Source organism: Petromyzon marinus, chromosome 1, assembly GCF_048934315.1.
Source record: "Petromyzon marinus isolate PM22_M1 ecotype Great Lakes invasive population chromosome 1, UKy_Petmar_22M1.pri1.0, whole genome shotgun sequence".
NCBI lineage: Eukaryota > Metazoa > Chordata > Hyperoartia > Petromyzontiformes > Petromyzontidae > Petromyzon > Petromyzon marinus.
This window is the reverse complement of record NC_133667.1, coordinates 32,741,842-32,765,757: the sequence shown is the minus strand read 5'-3', so window position 1 is coordinate 32,765,757 and position 23,916 is coordinate 32,741,842. Positions and strand designations below refer to the sequence as shown.

Sequence of the window (23,916 nt, the reverse complement as noted above, 5' to 3'; positions counted from 1 at the left end):
CGCCCGCCCGCCTTTGTCTCCCAAGTGGCGACATTTACACATCGCACCAACTACTCATTTAAGGCTGAGTCGACCTAGGGGAGGACCATGACCGGTTCAGATAGCCGTCACTGGTGTTGGGCGTGAACGGGAGCTGAGCTTGGGTCGCCGGTTTCGTAGCGTGGTGCGCTAACCGCTCCACTGCCGCTCCCCACAAAGACACACACAAACGCTCACGTGCGTACGCGAGCGTTTGTGCGACGGCGGACGTCACCGCACATTGCGCAAAAAAAATACAAAAACACATAAAACCAACGCTCAAAATTCGACATCCCCTCGTTCGGACGTTCCGTCAAACGGGGCCCTTGTACAGCAACGCAGGTGGTGCGTAATGAATAGGGAGTGCGCCTGGTGGGGTGACACGCAGGGATTCCAGCAGCCTTCAGCCTTCGCTGTCATTCCAACCTCCCAGGCTGGTCGGTCAGCGGTAACGATGATGGATGATGTGCGGCGGCGGGGGGGGGGGGAACACAGTCACGAGCTGCCAGCGGCTGGACCGTAGAAACGCCACCCTAACCCTGGGCCCTGTCCCAAAATTATTATTTTTAGGGAATTGGTAATATGAGCGAAAGAGGGCTCCAAATTAAATTTCCATCGTACGATTCGCTCAGCGTCTGTGATATTACAACGAGACACCTGTGTGAAATTTATGCTTGGAAAGTTTCAATGTATATGCATTATTTTTTTCGCTCTCCAAAGTTAACCGGGATTTTATTAAATGCACATTGTGCAGAACATGAGGAACTTATCACAGAACCTTTTTTGGGGATATTTTATTTATTTTAGCGCTGGGTGAAATCGCCGTGGTTGCAACGCTCACAATGCAGCAACTTGGGAGTTGAAGTTTGTGGATCACACAGTGATGCGGTGTGCATGAGAGACCCACCGACGGGGCAATAAGTTGCAGGGAATTGGAAGGAGGCAGCGAGCAACTTGCCACTAAGGCAATGAGCAAGTTGCCAATGAGCGAGATTTTGACAGAACGCCTCGGTTGCGGGAGCAGATAGGGTGCAAGAAGGTGAGTAGAGTGGGATGAGAGGTGAGCGGTAGGAGAGTGCGGAGTGGAGAGTTGAGTGAGATGAGAGATAGGAAAGGGTGCATCATGCAGGATTTAATTCATGAACAATGATTGTATGCATTGATTCAAATAAACTTTTGCTTATCTACCTTTTACAAAAACGAGGTGAACGTTTGTGCAAGTAAGAGTTGATAACAGTGGCTCAGCATATGAGCGAGTGGCCCATGGTCAGAATTTCAAACCCTGGCTGTGGGTGTCGATAAAATGGGCACCACTTTGTGGCAAAATCAACAGCGGCCAACCCTATGGATACACCCAGCCCCGTCAAAGGAACGTGGAATTCCGCTAAATTTGGCTCAGGGCACGCGTAAACAAGATACGAGCAGCAGGGGAAGTCACTCGCGCGCACGCGCGTGTGGGGGGGGGGGAGTGTGGGGGGAGTGTGGGGGGGGGGAGTGTGTGGGGGGGGGGGAGGAGGCGTTTCGAGAGTTGGCGCGTACTCCTCGACGGCACGGCCGCGCTCCGCGGCGAGCCGCTCGTTGTCGCGGTGCAGCTCGTCGTTGCGCTGTCGCAGGCGGCGCCCGCCCTCCAGCCCGCGGTCCAGCAGCTGCCGCACCAACGTCACCGGCTCGTCCAGCTCGCGCAGCTCCACCGTGCCCAGCTCGAACTGCCGGCGCCGCGGTGCGATTGAGAAGGGGGGGGGGGGGGGGTGGGAGACGGACGAGCCAGCGGTGAGGGCGGGGGGGGGAAATCGCGCGTTTTGTCGCGTGCGGGGTTCGCATAGCAGCCATCCGACAAGCGCTTCGTCCTCGAAAGTCTTTCGTTACCGCATTATATAAACTAAACACTTCTTTATTATTTCACCAGGTGACGCCCACTGAGCTACGCAGCTCTTTATCACAAGCGACCTGGCCACAAATGACAGCCCAACGAAGTGGCTTATCCCGTGCAAATTTGTAGCAGCCAAATACTCTAAACGCGTGTTAATTTTGAATGTGGAGGGAAAAACCGGAGGAGCCAAAGAAAAATCCACACGCCCATGGGGAAAGAGACACGCAAACTCCAAATATACAGCAGCAGGCGTCAGGGTCGGGATCCAACCCACGACCTCCTGTATACCAGGCGAGGTAGTTAACATCTCGCCACTGCGGCGTCAGACAGTCGCTCACCGATAAGCCGGCAGCGACATCGCTGACACACGTGCTCGCACTGGGCTAGATACATGTTGAGACCACGTGGAGGGTCGAAGGCTTGCTGGCAAGAACAGGTCAAGGGGTCATCTGCCGCCTGATGCTCTGCTTATTGTTCCGAGCGCCCGTTCTTCTGCCTCGTATTATTGCTGGAGGGCATCTGCTAAACAGCCACCCAGTAGAATCTTTCACGGGCCTTTTCCACCATAGATAATTTTGATAGCACTGATGTCAGCGGTTGCCAAGTCCACTCAGCTCTAGGTCCTCCTGTACCACAACTACCCATCCTTCCACGAGCCTGTGCTGTGCCCATTCGTGCCTCCTAACAAATGTATGTGTGTGATCTCCCTATATAGCAAAGACATAAAGAGAAATATCCCCATATAGCCTGAACAGACTGTTGGGGCAAGTGCTGTTACCGAGCACCTATGAAAGCCGGTACGGCACACGAGGGGGTGGGTGGCCAGCACCACGCCCGGCCGTTTATGTCTCCCAGTGGTGATGTTTACACATCACACCAGGTACTCATTTGAGGCTGAGTAGACCTAGGGGAGGCCCATGACTGATTCAGATAATCGTCACTGGTGTTGGCCGTGAGTGAGAATTGAACTCGGGCCACCGGATTCGTAGCGCACCACGCTAACCGCGACACTACCGCTCCTCATATAGCTCACTCACAAACACACACACGTGCGTGCATGCACGTGTGTATGTGTTTGTGAGTGAGCACAAACAAAAATCAGTCGATTGAAGTTTGTTTCCGTAGCGCATTTTTAAATACACGCGTTAACATGAAAGCTGTAAGGCACACGTGAAGCAAACACACTAAACTTCTCTGTTACAACACTACGATCAATCTAAACAAAAGCCACGATAAACAAAACATTCATACGGTACAAGAAATAAAAAAACAGAATTAACATCCAGCTTTGTCAGCAAACAATGACCAAATCAATTGCATCATTTCAATGTCCTTTACATAACCATGCAAGAGCAACTGATATAATTTTGTTCTCTAGAGTTTTCAAAACACCTGGACAGTAATTATGGTTAATTTTCAAAACGTGGAGTTGGGGTAAAGACAATGGAACACAATGGCCAGCATTTACCGGTTAATAACCGAGTAAAAACCCCAGAGTGGGATGTGAACTCGCAACTTCCCAACTGCGAGCCATGTACTGTGGTCACTGTGCCACTGGGCCAGATTAGGTACACGCTGCTGCACCAAGCAGCAGCGTGTACACAATTCTCACAGGCCGGCGAAGGTGGCCAAGCGATGGCAGTGGAGGAAATGGGATCGTGATCCCATCTCTCCGGACTTCGGTGTGTCATAACCTTGTAAAACGCTCCTTAAAATGGAACTGGCCAAACATCGTCATACAGGATATTGAGCGAGGCCTTGCCGTAAAAACATGTATACCAATGGCGTAATATAGACGACATGTCATCACTCTGAGCACAGGTTTCTAATCTGACTTTATTTGTATGGCCGCGGTGTGGCAATGTAAATTCGGTAAACAGCCTGAGCCTACGAATCAGCTCTGCAGTTTACAAAGTTTCAGCGTGAGTACCTACATTTTGTGAAATGCTCAGACATATATACACACGGAGTATACACGTGCACACACACACACATGCGCGTATAGATGTGCATGCATGTATTTCAGCATAGACTACCGGTTCCCAAACTTTCTCGACTCACGGAAACTCTGCGAATCCTCAAACATGATTTTGTACACCACCGCCGCCAATTAACTGTTCCTGATGTCACATGTTGTATTACTTGAGTAAATAATGGCGGCAATCAGCAGATCCAGTCAGCAGCCAGCTATGTTGATGAGTCACGAATATCATCTATATTAGCTGAGCAATGGGCAGTAAAAACTAGGTGAACTGTAAAAGAAAAAAAAAACAACACATCTGTAATAGTTCCAGGGCTCATGTCCCACAGCCTTAGACTCCACAGCTTGGGAACCGTTGGTTAATGACCGGGGCTCGGCAACCTGCGGGTGTGGAGCAGCATGCGGCTCTTTAAGGACTCCTGCCCTGTGACGTCATTTATTTCGGACCACCGTCTCGTGTTCACGTTGCATTGGCGGCTCTTGAAATGTCTGATGTTGTATTTATTTATTAACCAAGTAAAAAAAAAACGGCAGTGGTGCAAGTAAGCGAGCAAGTAATTGCAGGGCTGCACCTTTTCCGTTTAACTGAGAAACGCCGAATGCAGTGGCTTGGGCCGTCGTGCCGTTTGTACGTTCTGTGCGTGTCAATCGGTGCCCTCGATTCTGAAAACGGTTACCAGCTTAACGGATATCGTTTCACAGCCCTGCAAAGCATGCGCCTGAGGGATGTAAGGATTTGGACCCCACGTAGTTTCAACCGGAGTTCAATGCTACTTGCCTCCGCAGAGTTTGATTTACGATTTGGTTATACCGGAGCGAGGATCTTCAAAGGATTAATGATGCAAGCAGACGAAACAAAGACACTGACAAGACTGCAATGCAGGGATCAGCAACCAGATGTCATCGTACAAAGGCAGACAAACAAAGACACAAGTCCACATCCAAAGAAAGCAAGACTAAAGTTAACTTTAGCAGGCACGTACACACACGCGCAAAAATCAAGCCCACAATATTACTCTGTGCCAGCAGCCACATGACACAAGCCTAGAGTCTAAAGATGGCAATTAAAATCCAAGCGTGGGCCAAGATTTTGCAAGGCGGCATGTGGGGTCTCTGTCTGACTCTGGCGAGCTTCAAGCAGTCCTCGGGGACAAAGCACGGCGAGGAGAGCGCGATTTCGATCGTTGCATCCGTTGCATCTCTCTCTCTCTCATCATCGCTCCGTTCAAGAAAGAGTGACCTAGAGAAAACAAAAGCGCTCGTAGAAGGTGGCCAGGTGGCTCGGGCGAACCGAGCGCTGAGCCAGCGCCGCGATCATCCTGCGTTCTCAGCTGGGTTTCAGCTCGTAGAAGGTGGCCAGGTGGCTCGGGCGAACCGAGCGCTGAGCCAGCGCCGCGATCATCCTGCGTTCTCAGCTGGGTTTCAGCTCGTAGAAGGTGGCCAGGTGGCTCGGGCGAACCGAGCGCTGAGCCAGCGCCGCGATCATCCTGCGTTCTCAGCTGGGTTTCAGCTCGTAGAAGGTGGCCAGGTGGCTCGGGCGAACCGAGCGCTGAGCCAGCGCCGCGATCATCCTGCGTTCTCAGCTGGGTTTCAGCTCGTAGAAGGTGGCCAGGTGGCTCGGGCGAACCGAGCGCTGAGCCAGCGCCGCGATCATCCTGCGTTCTCAGCTGGGTTTCAGCTCGTAGAAGGTGGCCAGGTGGCTCGGGCGAACCGAGCGCTGAGCCAGCGCCGCGATCATCCTGCGTTCTCAGCTGGGTTTCAGCTCGTAGAAGGTGGCCAGGTGGCTCGGGCGAACCGAGCGCTGAGCCAGCGCCGCGATCATCCTGCGTTCTCAGCTGGGTTTCAGCTGCGCCCACGATCAAACTGATTGCTAGAGCGGAATTAACGAATCATCGCAGACTAATCACCGACGACTAGACCAAAACCGCCCGTCGTATTTACGTCCGAGATTTTCTTGTTGTTGCTAAATTTGGCAAATATTCCAGCCATGAGAATAAAAAAAAAAAAGGGACGTGGTTTTTGTTTGACCAACAAGCAACAAACATCTGCATCGTAGGGCGCGTGGGAAAGTGCGGCATCCCTTGTGTGGATAAGAGGTCACTCGAAGGGATCTCAGAAGTAGTTCTATGACATCACCTTCCAAAGAAGACCACTCTTTAACACGGGGCGATTGCACTATGTTGCAAGGGCTTCAAGTTGATAAAAAAGGTGCAATGTTTAACTCTCAGAGATTGGAATATGCCAAACTAAGTGGAAAATATAATTTACCGGTTTAATTTTATTGCGCAATCATGGTGACTGGACTCACACAATGAGTTCCCTGCACTTGAGAACCCGGTTTAAGCCATGACATGTGCCCATCACAGTCTGTAAGCAACTGCTGCTGTCCATCTCCTAACCACTTTCACATCTTCCATTCAGCAGCAGAGATACAAATTCACAAAATATCTTTCAAACTAATGTTTGAAACTATGGAGGGCAATAACAACGACCACTAAACAAATATCTGCGAGCACGCCGACCTCGACCTGCATTCCCAGGTCTGGTTAATTCTTCCAGTGACAATTCTGATGAATTACATTTGTTTAGTTTGTTTTTTTCTCAAGAGAAACACACTCTGTTGTGCACACGCGCACGCATACATACACACGCGTGCGCGCGCACAAGCACGACGGACAACGTAAACACCTAAAATATTTGGCTGGAAAATGACAGCCCAGACGAAAGCCAAAATTTAAGTCTAAAACATGGAATGTCTCAGCACTGAGCCACCCAGATGAATTCAGTGTGGGCCACAGCTGTAAAGGTGGCTGAAAACTTGGCTGCAAGTTGCGGCTCAGGACCACTAGAAAAGAAAAAAAAACCTGCTTGGCTGGCGATTTTTTTTTTTAAACAACACACGCAGTTGTTGTGTGTAAGCAATTGTGCGAAAATTCTCGCAACGTAAAAAAAATGTAAAGGAAATCATTAATTAATGCAAAAAAATCAAACAAGGGCAGGCATTGTTTGAGCGGCAGTTTCAGACTATGCCGTGTGCTTCGTGGTCCATCATTAAGGCCGCGTCACAAATACAGTCGCGACAGTTTTACGGTCCGGCCAGTCCCTTGGAAACGGGCCAGGCAAATTTACACCACCGCCCCAAAATTAGTGCTCAACTCCTCCGCCAAAGTATTTCTGTTGTTGTGTTTCTCAGTGGGGATCCCTTGGCAATCGCTCGCACGGTGACACACAATGACCCGATATTTGCTCAGGTGTCCTCCCCCCCACAGGCGATTGCCGCCCATCGCTGGCCAGCCACCACCACGACCACCACCACAGACAGCTGTTTGGACAGCGAGGGCCCATTGGGGTTGGGCGGCGTCGTCGGGCGGGCGTGGACGGGAGGGGACCGTCGGCTCCCGGCCACACAAACCCGCAGAATGCACACCATCAACACGGCCATTGTGTATTGACTGCAAATACAACGGAAGCGGGGTAAATACGAGAGGACAGACACTTGCCTGTAGCAGTGGGTTTTTTTTGTTCCCCCCCCCCCCCCCCCTTTTTCTTAACCCGTCTGTTTTTGAGGCTCTTTTCTGTCTGCACATACCAAAGCAAACAAACAATCCTGGACGCAAATTTCCTGCCGGGCCAGCCCAGTCCTGGCCGAAACAAATATGTGAATAAGGCTCGGGGGACACCCCTCCCGTCGCACCTGTGTCTTCTCCTACTCCTCCCGATTCTTCGGCGATAGCGAGCCACGCCATCAGTGTTTTACGTGCCGAGCGGTCGCCATCGCGGTAAGAAAACCTGCGTTCGTGATCGCGAGGGTGTGCAAGTTTGTCATCGGGTGTCACCGTCATCTACATGATGTTCGTCTCCGCCGTCGTCGTCGATCGATACGCCGCTGCGTATATTACCATTATATTGGAAATTTCGAAAGTATCGCAGGGGGGGGGGGGGGGAGCGCATTACCCCGTGTGAGAAAACAGTAGGGAGATTTCATAGAACTGTTCATCATCATCGTCATCCCTCTGTGGTGGGTAAAGTAAGTACCACCTGCTGAGGCAGCAGTAGTTGGTGGGAAGTCAGTAGCTCTGCTATGAAGAGACTGGACCCTGCCATAGGGATGTGGAATTTAACACCACTGGACGAGGACCACCAACGAAGATGAACACCGCCCACCGCTAATTTGAAAGAGGGAACGCTTTGATGTTCGACTCGTGAGCTGCTGCTACTGGAGCAGTGGGAAGCAATGCCAGAGGAAAGCAACCCTAATCTAAGCCACCCGCTGTCTCGTCTGTACGTGTAGGGTGGCATCGGCTGACCCGAGCGTAACGTAGAGATGCGTTGCGACATTTCACTTCACTGAGGTTGGGGGATCGATCCCGACCCTGACGCTTGGATATTTGGAGTTTGCTTGTCTCTCTCCTCGTGGTCGTGTGGATTTTTTTTCTCCGGGTCCTCCGGTTTTTCACTCCGCATTTGGAATCAACATGCGCTTCGATTATTTAAGATTATTTTGCTGCTATAAATTTCCACATGATAAGCCACTTCCTTGAGCTATCATTTGTGGCCAGGTCGCTTCTGCAAAAATAAGCTAACAGCTCAGTGGGCGTTTCATGCTAAGGTAAAAAAGAGTTTCGTTTTATTTAAATACACTCTTTAAGTGATTTGTTTACATTACCTATAGTTTGCACTCCTATCGTGAATTTGTATTGTTTGTTGTTGGAACATTCTGACCTACCCCTGCTGGACATCTGTGAAAGAGAGCTTTATAGCTCATCGGAATCCTCCAGTTTAAATAAAGATTATGATTCTAACAGTAGACGCAACTCAAAAAAAGACCAGCAGGTCTCGTTCTATAGACGCCTACCTATGGTGCGTACATCACCTGTTTTGTGACACGTGGTCAGTGCGGGTTGATGTACAGGGTTCAGATGTCGCTAGCCAGTGATAATAGCCACTGCTCCCAAGACGATTGGTCAGGACAACAAAACAATTATCGAAAAGGAAGAGCAGTGGACAAGTTTAAACAACTGTCTGTCATAACAAAGACCCTGTGAGAAAAATGTATAGTGATCAACTTTTAAAAAAACGCACCTTCCTACCGTGCCAAAAGTTTACCGATAGTCAACACAGAGCATGTGAAGCCTGGCGCCTGAAACAAAGAGGGGCTTAGGGGGGCTTGCGTGTTGGCATTTTGAGAGGCCATTCATCAAGCGCCAGGAGCTGCCACTGTCGGCCGCGCACCAACTCCCACCGGCACAGAGAAGTGTACGGTAAGTCCTCGCTGAACGCGTAGCGGTGTTTACACTACAATGCTCTTTCACTCGAGCGCGGTTCTTCCATTCGGGAACAGTTTTCGCAAAAAGTGGAACGCGCACCGTAATAATGCGGTTACCGAGCGGTCGACGGCGAACCACTTTCTTGAGCTGCATGGCTGAGCGGAGTCGTACAGCACGATGAATGACACAGAACCGCGGCGGCGTACACTCAGTTATTTGTCCCGCCATCTCGCCAAACGTTGCCGTCACATTATTTGTGCCACTTTCAGGAACGCATCTCCTGCGTTAAGCGAGGACTTTCTGTAAATATATGGAAAAAAAAACATTCCAGCAATACGTCTGGGATGTCACTTTGAAGACGATTAATTATGTTTCGAAGATTTGGCTTAGTTATGGAACAAATCGATGGCGCGTAGACGAATCCGCGTGCACCATCACCACCATCCCATCTTGGATGAATAAGTACGTGTGATCGGGAACTTCCCAACACGCGTGGTATTTTACAACTATTTGTCACACCAGCAAGAAAGGCAGAGAAAATATTTTCTGAGATTGCAGTCCTAAATTGGCTGACGTAATATGCCCAAGTAAAAACCAGGTAGCCGATAACTCGAACGATTACCCGCACCTTTAAAGCATCCGAAATGCAGGCTCAAAATCTAGCAAAACAAAATTAATTATCTACTTGGTTACACCAGCAGCGTGGGGAATTACGCTCAGAGTTTCCGAGGTGCCAACTGAGAAGCTTCCCCCCCACCCCCACCGCCAACAAAAATAATCATGAACATTCCCCAAAAGATCGCAACGCTCGAAGCGCGAGCCTCACCGTGACGTCGCTGTGCACTTTGCAGATGGAGAAACACCTGCGGCGAGCGTGCCCGGGGCTGGCGGGGGGCTTCAGGTCGTAGCGGAAGGCGTCTCCGTTGGAGGGCGAGTCCCAGCAGTGGCCCGGGAGGGCAGCCCGGAGCTCGGCGACGTAGTCAACGAGCGACAGCCCGGCTTCCGACGCCTCCTCCTCCAGTGTGGAGCCGGTAACTACGGGTGGTGTACGGAAGACGCGCGCGCACCGCCGCTGACGGGCACTCGATCACTTCCGACGGTTCGATACCCGAGTCAATTGTCGAATGCTGTCTCTGCAGTAAGGGAGGCCGTGGTTATTGTAGTTATAACGAGATGGTCTTCTCCGACGTTGTTGTGGGTAATGAGCAGATTAATAAGCTATCTGTTTGTGATCCGGATGGTTTTTTTAGGCGCTCATTTCTTTCTGCAGTTAAATGCAATGTCTAAGCGAGAGGCCCTCTTTACAGGCTTGCTTCTCAGCTTGTTGCTTGATGAACTAGTCAGTACGGGAAACGTTACCGTAGTCCTGAAACATACACAGGTGGCATGGTTGAGACACTTCCTATACGTGGACCGTACTCGCCATGGGGACATGAGCTTGCAAACCACACGGGCGAGCTTAGCTAAAAGACAAAGAGGATGTTCCCATACAAGCTGGGTCGGATTTTAAATCGGCGGATTTTGTCGGCACGCAATCGTGACGGGTGGCATAGTTGCGTCCGCGGGGCGATCGATCGCTGCGTCAGGGGGGCGACGGAGGAGATGCGCAAACACCACGCGGTGAGGCCGTACCTTCCCCTGTCCAGGCCGTCCGGCAGTCGGTGAGGCTCAGGTTCAATCCCTGATGGCTGTTCTTCTTCCAGGTCACGAGGGCGTAGTAAGTGCTCCCCGGGTCAGATGACAGGTGCAGCCTGATCACCTCGCCCTCCTCGCCCATCGTGTGCTGCTGCAACGATCGTCATTATTATTCATCATCGTCAGCATCCTCTTCACCTCGTAAGCTAAGTAGAATTAAGCCTGGGTAGTGCTTTGATGGGTGACCACGAAGCATAAATGTGGTGCTGCAGTGGTATATTGTCAGCAGAGGGCAGTGCAGCGAAATCAGTTGTACTGCACTATGCTCCAATATCTATGTTCCTCACGCCATTCAGCATGGGGAAGTCCGGTCAAATGCCCCCCCCCCCCCCCACCACGGTCTGCATGGTGTGGGGATGCACTTATCCACCAGTGGATTAATATATACGGGCTGAGCAGTTAGGGCCCGTTGAGCTATACAGCCCTCTATTCAGAAGCGACCTGGCCATAAATGATAGCTCAACGCAGTGAGTGGCTTATCACGTGGAAATGTGCAGCAGTCAAATATTCTAAATGCACGTCGATTCTAAATGTGGAGGGAAAAACCCGGACGACCCGGAGACAAATCCACGCGACCACGGGGCGAGAGAGAGAGAGAAAGAGAGACGCGCAAACTACAAATATAGAGCAGCAGTCAAATATTCTAAATGCACGTCGATTCTAAATGTGGAGGGAAAAACCCCGACGACCCGGAGACAAATCCACGCGACCACGGGGCGAGAGAGAGAGAGAGAGAAAGAGAGACGCGCAAACTCCAAATATAGAGCAGCCGGCGTCAGGGTCGGGATCGAACCCACGGCCTCCTGCGTACCAGGCGAGGTAGTTAATAACTCGCATGAGACACGATACTGTGGCGTCAGCAGCGATGTCAAGTCCCAGACGAGATACGTCTGGGTCGACCGAAGGAGACGAGAGACTGACAACCGGGGCAGCAAACCCGAGCCTGCCAAGCGTCGGCATTTGCCAGCCGAGCGCCCACACCGCGCCCACGGCAATGAAAACCAGAAGCCTAGAGCGCAACACAGGACTCGGTGTTCTTGAGGAGCCCTTCCCCTCCCTGCCCACCCCCCCACCCCCGCATATATTTTCTGCGATTAAGGTGCCTGGTTTTTTTTTCAACATTTTTTTTACGGTTTTTGTCGAATCGAAAATTTAATGCGGGTTTTTATTTTATTTTCCCGCGCTGTTTTAAGTTATTATTTTTTACTTCACAGGTTTCTGGGTTTTTTTGGGGGGGTTGTTTTCTTCACACTTTTCAGAAATTTTTAAAAAACCCACACGATTTTTTTTTCAGCCCAGAATCAAAACTTTTGTTCCCTGTGCGTGCAAAAGCACATTGTATGTTTATTATAGGCAGGCATTTCTTGCAAATGAAGACGTGTATGCTCATTTGGCGTCTCAGAAAAGTGTACGGGCGATAAGCGACGATCATCGTCATCACGGTCAATCTCACACACACATACATAAGCCAGCGTTGCATCCAGACTAACGGGAGTGAACAAAACGGTACAATAAGGCGTCAAAAAAAAACATGAAACAATAAATACGAGATGAGGTTGCTGGGGGGCGGGGTTAATTGGATGAAAATCGAAGGATTCTTGAACTGAATCGAATCCAATCAATCCCAGGTCACGGGTGAAATCTCAGTGGCTCTCGTGTCGGCGTATTGCATCAGGCAAGGGTGCGCGCGAGTACATTTACAAGTTTTTTTTATATTTCAGTAAGAGCCCGGTACAGAGCACGAACCGCAGCGTGGGGTGGGGAGGAGGGGGTGTTAGAGGGATATGCAGAGATACATCAACTCCGTGGACAAAAGTCGCGAACGCCGTGTTCCTGGATTTCGAGGAGGGAGGAGATTGAGATCGCTGCTGCCCCTCCGAGTGGGGACCATGAGCGAGGTTTGTTTACTTTCATGTGGGGAGGAGAAGGTAAGGGAAAAACTTAAGTAAGGGAGTAGATGAAGCCGGGGGGGGGGGAATATACTGTGAAAATTTTTTTATCAGGCTCAATGTTGTACCTTGAAAGATTGAGGCTTTGTCTCCCCCTGCAATGAGCATTGGTGCCAAGTCGACTTTTACTCTCATATACATTATTAGGCGTTCATATCCAAACCTTATCCTTCAATCCGACTGCCGAGACATTTTCACGAGGGCGTGTTCCAAATAAAACACGGACGCAGTGATTGAACACCACTCCCGTGTGTATGACGCTCAAAGAATGGGGAAATGGCCTGTGAAATTGCTCGCAAAGAGCAGGCTCGGCTTTTAAAAACAAAACATGTAGCCACCTACATCGACCCAAAAAAAAGCCATATGGACGTCCTGCGCTGCACGAGTGTGAGTGTGTGCGTGCGGGAAGCGGCGGTGCGGTAATTAGCGCGCTACACTACAAAACCAGCTTCTTGGGTTTTAATCCTGACCGTGACTGGCATCAATGGCAAAGTGGTGTCTGAACCTGTCGTGGGGCCTCCCCTAGGTTGGTTCAGCATTAAATGAGTACCGGGCGTGGTGTGTGGACATTGTCAGTGGTTAGACAAAGGTGGCCCGGGCGTAGTGTTAGCCACACCATTGTGCTGCCCTGCACTTTCCCCAACTGCCTGGGCATCTATAGGGGGAACTTTGTCTTTGTGTGTCCACGTTTGTCTTCGTTTTATTCTGCACCGAAATAGAGAAACTGGCACACCTGCCAGTCAATCTGGCCTGTACCAAAAGGGCTTTAGAAAATATAGCTGTTTTGTTTTGCAAAAAAAAAGCCCCTGTGCAACAAACGACATTACAAATTGACATTATTCGACTTGGAAAGCCACATTAAGCAATTAGTTCAGGATATTATTGCAAAGAAAATATCTTTGCCTGAAGGCAAACATTGGAAACCGCCTACCAAACGGCAACATAATTTATCTTGAATTTTGTAACTCTTTTTGATGTCGCTACTTGCCACATCAAAAAAGGAGCATTTTTGCTTAGAAAAAATTACCTCACTTCAACGCGTTGCAAATAAAACTGTCTCCATATGTTTCGTGATTGATAAGTGTAAAAGTGTGCGTACATTTTCTTTATGTTGAGAAACAAAAACAAACGTTTGTTTTTCCTTCGGGAGCACGAAATCCCATTGCCATCGAAAAACCCGAGACGATACATTGGCAAAAAAAACCCCTCAAAATCAAAACATGTCCCATGTTTTCCCACTCACTGCAACTGCAAATGCTCAACATGGCCAAGACGTATGTTTCTTTTCCTCCAGGAGAGAAACATGCGGCATGAGGAGCATCGTGCAGCTCGGTTACGAGGCCGACGTGCGCCCTTCGTCGGATGGGGAACAGGTTCGAACCAAACGCAGCGCCACGTTCAACGAACCTGCAGCGACGTTGCAGAGTGCAGAGAGCACGACGCAAGGCTCCCACGGTGGGAACGCAGATACCGAGAGCGTATTTTCTTGCACCACAACACACATGAAATAGAACGAAAGCATGCGGCTATAAATCATGGCGGGAGGATGTGAGCTGCAGTAGGATAAACAGCCCGAGCCATTTGTGCGTCAGCGTTTTAGAACGGAGCGGTGGTGGAGTGGTTAGCGCACTGAGCTACGAACCAATCAACCCGAGTTTGATTCACGTCCATGGCTAACATCAACACTGGGTCATAGCTGAACCAAGCCTGGGTCTCCCTCTTTAAAAAGCCGGAGGGCTGCTCGGTGTCCAGTTGGCAGTGCTATCACCCCCTCATATGCCTGCTGGGTTTTCTTCAAGTTCTCTGGTTTACTCCCATATGAAACCAAAAACTCATTCATGGAATTGGTCAAATATCCCAATGCAAACTTCCTAAAAAAAAGTATCGAGATTCAATGATTTAAAATAACCTCCATTGCTGACATGGCATGAGGAGGCCTTCATCCAACAGTAGAATGACAAGGAGTTGCAAAAACAAAGAGTCACGACGAGTAGTTTCGGTCACGGATTTTTGAAGCCGCTGAAAATAACGCTTATTCTACGCTTGAATTTTATTTTGCCGCACCGTAAATTCCTAATGCTGCTCACAAACATATCCGAATCACTTCTGAGTCAGTTCCTGGCGGGGTGGTAAGTTTATAAGCAGAGCGTGTCTTCAAAGCCCTGCTATCTCAATGGTATCGTCTGGTGGCAATGTCACATCCTTCGACCCGTGCCCCTGCTCATTCTTTTGCGCAAACAGCAGAACAAACGGCAGACCAAATGAACAAAAAAACATCGGCAAGACAGGATGAAGCCTTTAAGATGCAAAAAAAAAAACCCAAAAATTTCTGTTGCGGTCTGCTGTGCGTCTCTGCTACAGTAAAAAAAAAATTGACTAAACAGAGAAGACGTTTTGAGGGGGAAAGGCTATCACACAGCTCAGTGCAACAGCCCGTAATAAATCTATGACCTCCACCGATGTGTGTGAACACACAGCCCAAGTGAGCTGTGTATAAAATGCACCATAAACGTTCGGAACACCACGGGAGGTAGAAAGCGCGTCAGTGTGCGAACCCAAGAGAGACAAAGGCACACTGAACCCCTGGGTGATTTAGGGTCCTCAGCGTCTGTGCGAAAGGGAATAGGTTTCAACACACGAGGCCAAAAGTCGGTCAACTTTGGGTACAGAATGAAACAAGCAAAAAAAATTGCTTTATTGCTGTATGGGGGATTGTTTTAAAAAAAAATCACTGCGCTCGTTAATCTGGGTAGGTAGAGTGGGTGTCCTAGGACTTGTTCAGATATCAACTCGCCACTGATGTTAGCCAAGGCTGGCAATGGAACTCAGTTTACCGGGTTCATAGCGCAGTGTACCAACCACTGCTCCACCCATTATGCGTCAAAATCATAAAAAAAAACTGAAAACGCAAACATCGCCATTTGTGACATTTAAAGATCACAAATGAGACGCAGTGTAAATTTGAACCAATAAAAACAAAACAAGTTGTAAAGAAAACAAAGCTGAGCTGATGATAATAGTACAAAAAAAAGCTATATCTATTTGTTTTGTTTTTTAACCCCCTTTTTGTTTTTAAAAATTATTTCACGGACAATAGGCACGGACCGGCGGCCTGCCCACAGCTGGCACGTCTGGCTCTTATTTTTCGTCAGAAAAATGTCAAACGCGTCCCGATGACGCCCTGTGCTCGCTGGGGACGGGTGGAAAGATTGCTCTGTCGCCGGGCGAAGTGAAATGTCGTACCCTCGGCCACAGCGACCAATGTTTACGGACTAAAGCATATGGGCGATCACCAACTGCGTCTTGGCATCTGACGCTACACGAATGCCTGGGAACGCGTCCGAATCAACGCCCATGGCACGCTTCCCCTTCCGACGTGGAAACTCACTACTCATATGCTGCATCTTGTTAAATAATAATAAATAAAGCGTACATCAGATTGTGCACCCCTATATTTAACCGGGAAGGGAAACGCAACGGGGACTTTTCAAATGGCTGGAAGAATGCATGCCGATTGTTATTAATGCGTTATCAATACAAACGTGAAATGTGAACGGACTTTTGTGGATTGATTTTTCTTTATCTTGGCCTTCGTTATGAGAATCTGTCAAAAGCCTTTTAAAAAGGCAACATTTGTATCGTCGCACAAGGCGCATGGCACTCAAGTCAGCGCTGGAAGGGTGAATGTTTATAATTTAGAGGCCCCCCCCCCCTACATGACAAGTTTCCTTCTAAGAGAAAAACAATATATATAAAGACTCAAGTTAATTAAATTCACTGCTGAAGGTCAACAGATGGCAGCAAAAGGAAGCAAAGGGCACCGCCGCATCATAAATTAACGGCAGTGGCTCGATTCCTCCAGGCCCCGTGCTCAATGAAGCTCACGTGCGCCTTGCAGACCCCAGGCACGTGCGCACACCTTGAGCCTCACGCGATGTGACATTTTCCCATTATCTCTCCAAAAGAGGCCGTTCCTGGACTCTGGCAGTTTGTCATTCTGCTCTTTAAAGGTAAAAAAAAGAGAGCGGGATCGGATGATTCCCAGCGAGTGGCACCAAGTCTGCAATAAAGGGTCAAAGGATGTTTGAGTTTCCAGGAGAGAAAAAAAAGTTGAAACAAATGGACTCGTTAATGAAAAGCCACTTGACCCCCCCCCCCGCCCGCCCACGCCCGCGCTCTCGAAATTAAATAAAAGGAGTGGCAGCAGATGCTCCGCGCAATTGAGACTCAAAACAATTTGTTTTAAAGGTCACCACACCAGAAAGAGTCGTGGGCGAGTTGAAAGCAGTGTAAACTGTGCAACCTGGAAAACCTTTGTCGGTGCTCAGCAATGAGCGCGCGGAGGAAAGTGCACGTTATTGTTATGTTTCCAATTACAAGCGAGTATACCTAACACTCCTTAATTATCTTCAGCATGTGCCGCTGCAGTTTAGACGAGAAAAGCCGCGTTTTAAGTGTCAACATCCATAAAACATGCAATTTAAGGACATTTTCCACCGCAAAGCAATGATGGCCAGTACATAAAAGCAGGGTAATGGTATATAATTGACAATTATCTTACATTGATGCATTTCATTAAGTTAATCGTTATTGAGTACACAAGATTTAAAAAAAAAACTGTCTCTATCTTGATGATAACTGTCTCTATATTTTAAGTATTCAGCGTGCTAAATCTGAATAAACATAGACCTTAATTTAAATATATCTTAATAAGTGTAACACGAGTAAGCCCTTGGAAAATCCACTGCTTGATTATTGTCTCCCCATGCTGTTGGTCTTGGGAGGGCTGTTTTGACCATACTTCATATGAATATTTATTTATCTCCATATATATAAAAGGCAAAGTTGTGAATATGTGTGCCTGTTCAAAATGTTTAGTGTATTTCCCGACATGCAACAAACTTGAAATTTGGCATGTAGGTACTTTCCAGATGGTACACCAGGCAAAAATAAAAAAATACACGATTTTTTTGGGAGGGGGGGGGCTCAATAATCCATTTATTTTTTGCACGGCAAGTGAGCTGTGACGTCAAATCTGTCACGTGACCCGCGCATGTGGAAGCGTAACGCATTGTAGTGTAGCGGTTAGCGCTACGCCGCGCTACGAACCCGGCGACCCGAGTTCGATTCCTGCTCACGGCCACCACCGGTGACGATTATTTCAACCGCTCCTGGGCCTCCCCTAGGTCGACTCAGCCTCAAGCGAGTAACTGCTGTGGTGTGTGAACATCGTCACTGGGGAGACAAAGGCGGCCACGCGTGGTGGATCCAAGTCCTGGGTGAAGCCGGGTAGTACAGCTAGTACTGAATAAATCCGATGAGCTGCAAAGCTCTTTATCAGACGTCCAGTAGGGGCGGGTCAGAAAGTTACAATACAAATACATGACGGGCGTGCAAAGTATACTAAAGGTAAGCAAATAACTACAAAATATTAACTTAATATTTTTCACCAGTTAAAGCCCACTATTAGCTTCTTTCTCTGAGGCGACCTGGCCACAAATGATAGCTCAGCAAAGTGGCATATCATGTGGAACTTTATAGCAGCCAGATAATAATAATTTTAATAACATTTCACCACGCTGGTCAAGGAAGGTTATATGAGAGGAGTGGTAAGAGAGGGCGGGCGGGTGCTGCATAACCAGATCAGATATCATTCACGATTGATGTTAGCCGTGGCGTGGAATCAATGTTAAAGAGCGCCGTTCTGCTATTTAGGGGCCGTCCATAAATGACGTCACGCGATTTTGGACGATTTTTGACCCCCCACCCTCGTCACACGGCGTCACAAAAGTCAGACCCCCCCCTTAAATATGACGTCACAAAGCTCTGCCCCCCCCCACAAAAAATGCTTCAAATCGCTTTAAACTATTGTCATTGTAGTGCGTGTTTAATGTGCCGCTGCACTCTGATGTTGTAGGAGAAAACATTTATTAAAAAGTCTATTTAATTTAGTAGAATGTGGCGTTGTTTGATATTTTTTTTATTTTTTTATTGTTTCCCTTCTACGTGACTTTACCGAAATAACCAAGAATATAAGTAGAACGTGTTGTCTGTATTTATTTAAATAGACATTTTGATGTGACGTCACAATACCCAAACCCCATCCCCTCGTCACACATCGTCACAAATGTCTGACCCCCCCCCCTTTAGGTGCGTGACGTCATTTATGGACGGCCCCTAACCACTGTTGCTATCAAGATCGCACGTGCGAGACGCACATCGAGACGCAAATATGAGAAACTCCTTCAAATAAAAGAGCTCCAATCGAATTAAATAAAATAAAAAATACATGATTGTCAACCCACACGTTATAACCCGTATTCTTGTACAGGGAAATCTAGTTTCCGGGCCCATACGGCGTACAGACGTTTCAATACCGGCAAATGTGTTTTTTTATATATATCTATTTGTATTTCTCCCATGTGATGGAACTTGTTTTGTATATATAAGGGCACGAGATGACCAATAAGATCTGAATCTGCCTGTGATAAGGGGTTGACGGGTGTGCATCCACGGGGTTCGCGTTCCCGATCGCTACCCAAGGATCCCTCGAGCCCTCGGCCGCAGCCACATCAGGAAACTCGTAAGGCTTCGGCCTAAAGCGGCGCGAGCGCGCGCCACCGAACGCACTCTGAAATCTTTCGCACACCGACGGCGCAAACGTTTCGGGGTTTTCATTCACAGCGTGGAAGCGGCACCCGCCTGCCGTGTCTGTGCGCGCGCAGCATCGCGACGTCGCTCCCGCCAATACGGTAAAGCCAATACGGTAAAGCGCTCACCCCGAGGATTCTGCCGCGCGCCCTGTCGATGAGCTCCGCCTCCCTCGCTCCCCTCCCGCCTTCCTCCCCTCCCCTCCCTCCCTCCTTCCTCCCTCCTCCAGGACTCGTCCGCGACGGGGCGACTCTTCCATTGGCCAGACCAACCGACAGACGTCCCCAACGCGGAGCTGCCCCCCCCCCCCCGCAATCTCCGGAGCTACCCGCATCTCCGCGCTGGGGACGTCTGTCCGTTTGGTCCGGCCAATGGAAAAGTCGCCCCGTCGCGGACGAGTCCTGGAGGAGGGAGGTTGGGAGGAGGAGGAGGCGACGTCCCCAGCGCGGAGCTACCCGCATCTCCGCGCTGGGGACGTCGCTTGCTGGGTTGTGGGGGGGGGACAAGGGGGGAGGTGGGGGGGCACAGGAGGAGGGGGGCAGTGATCGGCACTAGCCAATTGCATAGCTGCATTTCATAGATTTATTTCGTGTGTATGGCATTTAAAATTGCGTTCTATCATACTGAATCGCATATTACAACGGTTGTTATATCGCATTATAGTTCATTACAAATGTGTTCATGGAAGCACGTTTTTATAAGTTGGGTATTTTGGAGAGACAAAACAAGCCCTTGCAGTTTGTTTAGATTTCTATTCGTGTTTATAATGCATATTTTTGTTCTTGGTTCTTTCGGTAAAGTCACGTTGAAGGGAAACAATAAAATAATAAAATATATATAAAACAATAAAATTCTCACGACGTTTCGACTGTAACACAAACAGTCATCATCAGGTGTGAAAACCAACGGCAAGAACCGGCACCCGGTTGGTTTTCACACCTGATGATGACTGTTTGTGTTACAGTCGAAACGTCGTGAGAATTTTATTGTTTTATATATTTTTTATTATTTTATTGTTTCCCTTCAACGTGACTTTACCAAAAGAACCAAGAATATGAATCCCTGCAGTCACGAAAGCTTTAAATCAAAATGCATATTTTCTTCATTGTACTGCACCCTGTAATTGATTCACATGCCTGGAAGCGTTACATTGACCGCAACACAAGAAACCCAATTCTGGAATCCACAGGACTGTTGTACAGGGTGGTCCAGATATCTTATGACCCCCCCCCCCCCGCCATTTAATTATCAAAAAAATTAATATTTGTACAAGTGAAGTTCATTTAAGAATAGAAATGAATATGCAAAGGGAAAATAAAAACGCTCGGGTTCGATCAATTGGGGGGGGGGGGGTCACAAGACATATGGGGCACCCTGTACAACTCAATATGGATCTATACTGCGTCTAATTGCGACTGCGTTTAACGCATTTCTTTGATAAAGAGGCAAACAGGCAGAGAATAGAGAATAGGAGGAACATCTTAAACTATACAACTCAACTATTAACTATGTTTTTATTTTACCAGGTAAGGCCCACTGAGCTATGTAGCTCTTTTTCAGAAGCGACCTGGCTATGACAAATGATAGCTCAACGAAGTGGCTTATCATCACGTGGAAATTTACATCAGCCAAATACTCTAAACGCGTCATTGTTGGTTCTAAATGTGGAGGGGAAAAACCGGAGGACCTGGAGAAAATTTCACGTGACCACGGGGAGACAGAGAAACACGCAAACTCCAAATATGCAGCAGCAGGCGTCAGGGTTGGGATCGAACCCCACGACCTCCTGTATACCAAGGTAGTTAACATCTCCTAGCCACCGTGATGATGATGAGAGAGAGACACGCAAACTCCAAATATACAGCAGCAGGCGTCAGGGTTGGGATCGAACCCATAACCTCCTGCATACCACACGAGGGAGTTAACATCTCGCCACCGCCTTGAGCCTGGACTTGAGTCGGAGCAGGGAGTCGACAGCACAGATGTCTGGGGGAAGGGGTGGGGGGTCCTGACAATGGGCACAGCATAGGAGAATGGGCGATGGTTGAGCAATAACGCTCCCACAATAAAGCTTACTGGACATCTGTGAACGATAACTTCATAGCTCATCGGTTTCCCCCTCCAGTCTAGAATACATATTCTCATTCTGAATACATTCTATTGTGATGCGGTCCATGAGTCCAGCTCAGATATCTAACTTGTCAGTCCCAGCGGAGGTGGCATGACCTTGACGCTTCCAATTTCCTTACGTGGCCACTCGTATTAGCCGTGTAAAGATATACAGGGTGCTTCAAAAAATTGTAACACTTACATGGGTCTCTCGTTTTTAATGGAAAAATAACGGATATGACAATGTAACACGATAACAAAAATGTATGTTAAGAGCTTTAAAAAGTCAAAGAGTCTCCCACTTGTTCGCCATCATTGTCAACACGTGGCCTGGAATCTTCTCCAGGTGGTCTCCAGAGCCCGGAGGCAGCAGCACATTGTCACGTGGTATTGTTGCAAATTCTCGGAAGTGTAATTTTTTTTAAGCACCCTGTATATTCACATTTTTATATACGACTAAAAATGTCCCTGTTGCTACCTTTGGATGTGCCAATTTTTCGCAATGATTTCGTGCACTAAACTAAGTTGGAAGCGTGAAGGGAGCGACAAACATAACTTATCCATCGACTGCTTTAAGTCCACAGGCCTACATCGACCCACGGTGTGGCCGTATCCGTGTTTGTGCAAACAGAAGAAGAAAAAAACAACACCCACACCGAGCGGGAGAAAAAAAAGTGAGAAGTCTGGGTTTGACTGTCGTAGATGATGTGGCCAATTCGTTACTAGTTCAGCACACCGATGTGTTGGAGAGTAAAACCCACAACATTTGCAATGCGGTACTAGTTCAGCACATCAGTGTGTTGGAGAGTAAAACCCACAACATTTTCTTGGTTCTTTCGGTAAAGACACGTATATAGAAAAGAAAAGATAAAAAAAACATAAATTTCGTGTGAGCCAGTCGCATTAAAGTAATGATCAGCTACGGCAGAAGTATTGGTCCTGCCGTGTTCCAGATCTGCCTTGTGTTCACGAACACGGTCCGAGACATGTCGTTTAGTTTCCCCAATGTAACTGCTGCCGCAGATACAGCTTAGTTTGTAGACGCCGGGATATTGCATGTCAGGAATCTTGTCCTTCACAGATGGGATCAGGTCACGAATTTTTATGCACTGTGTTATATCGGACCTGGATCTTGTGTTTGTTCAAAATTTTGGAAATCCTTTTGGTTATCCCTACTATGTAAGGCAAGGTGATGGTTTTGATTGGATCTTCAGATGGCTCCTTCCTCACAGTTGGGGTGATGGCTTTGCAGATTGTGTAGTCAGAATATCCATTCGCCTTGAGAGCTTGGTGTACGTGTTTGAGTTCACTGGTCAGGTGTTCATGGTCGGAGTTACATTGAGCTCTATGGTGTAGCGTTTTGATGAGGGAATTCTTCTGGGATGGATGGTGGTGGTAATCAGGTTTTAGGTAGGCATCAGTATGGGTTACTTTCCTGTAGACAGAGTGGCTCAATGAGCTGTCTGGTCTTTTTTTGATTAAGACATCCAAGAAGGGTAGCATGCCATCCTTTTCTACCTCCATGGTGAATTTGATTGCTGGGTGTATGGAATTGATGTGGTTGAGGAATTGTTCCAGAGCCGGTCGGCCATGTGGCCAGATGACAAACGTGTCATCCACGTGCCTCTTCCACAAGGACAGGCGTAGAGTGGAAGCCTGGATGGCGTCTGTCTCAAAATTTTCCATGAAAATGTTGGCCACAATCGGAGATAAGGGAGAGCCCATTGGGGTGCCTTCAGTTTGTCGAATGTTCCATTTCAAGTGAAGTATGTATTGGTGAAGCAGTGTCTCACCAGGGCTGGAACATCAGCATTCAGTCCTTGTTGGACCAAATCTTCAATTATTGCAATGGTATCGGGCGCAGGAACTTTGGTGAACAAAGAAACTACATCGAAACTCACGAGTAAATCACCTCGGGACAGTGAGATGTCTTTAATTGACGATACCAGGTGAGCTGAGTTCAGGATTTTTGGTAAGCCATAGAGTCTGGGTGGTCGAGCAGCAGAAGGTTTTAAGGAAAACCGTTTGGTCTGTTCAATTGATGAAGCTGAATCAGTGATGAGACTGTTCGTTTTGTAACGAGGCAGTTGGTGGGATCTCTTAAAAATGTTGTGTAGCTGCCATCATTGAGTAGGTCCTGAATTTTGTTATTGTACACGGTTTTGTCCATAATGACCGTGGCATTGCCCTTGTCGGCTGAGATGATGACGATATTTTCCCTCTTTTTTAATTGAGATAACTCAAATCGCTCCTCCTTACTGATGTTGCTGCATGGTATCTTAGCGCTTTTGAGGGTTGCAGCGATTTCAGATCTTGTCACGTCTGCAGCGATGTGTCCCAAACCCTTAAGAGCTACATCGACCTGGGCAATAATGT

General features: G+C 48.3%; 1 protein-coding gene across 1 annotated transcript in view; it reads right to left on the bottom strand.

Moving 5' to 3' along the window:
- The window catches only part of XRCC4 (X-ray repair cross complementing 4), a 57,001-nt gene extending 37,364 nt beyond the window's left edge, over positions 1–19,637 (bottom strand). Inside the window, exons 1-4 of the mRNA XM_032949555.2 lie at positions 19,560–19,637; positions 10,769–10,922; positions 9,963–10,171; positions 1,558–1,724 (exon numbers count right to left, since the gene is read on the bottom strand). Coding sequence (XP_032805446.2) covers positions 1,558–1,724; positions 9,963–10,171; positions 10,769–10,913 — 521 coding nt within the window. The 5' untranslated portion in view covers positions 10,914–10,922; positions 19,560–19,637. The remainder of the gene's footprint in view (positions 1–1,557; positions 1,725–9,962; positions 10,172–10,768; positions 10,923–19,559) is intronic.
- Positions 19,638–23,916: the final 4,279 nt, after the last annotated feature.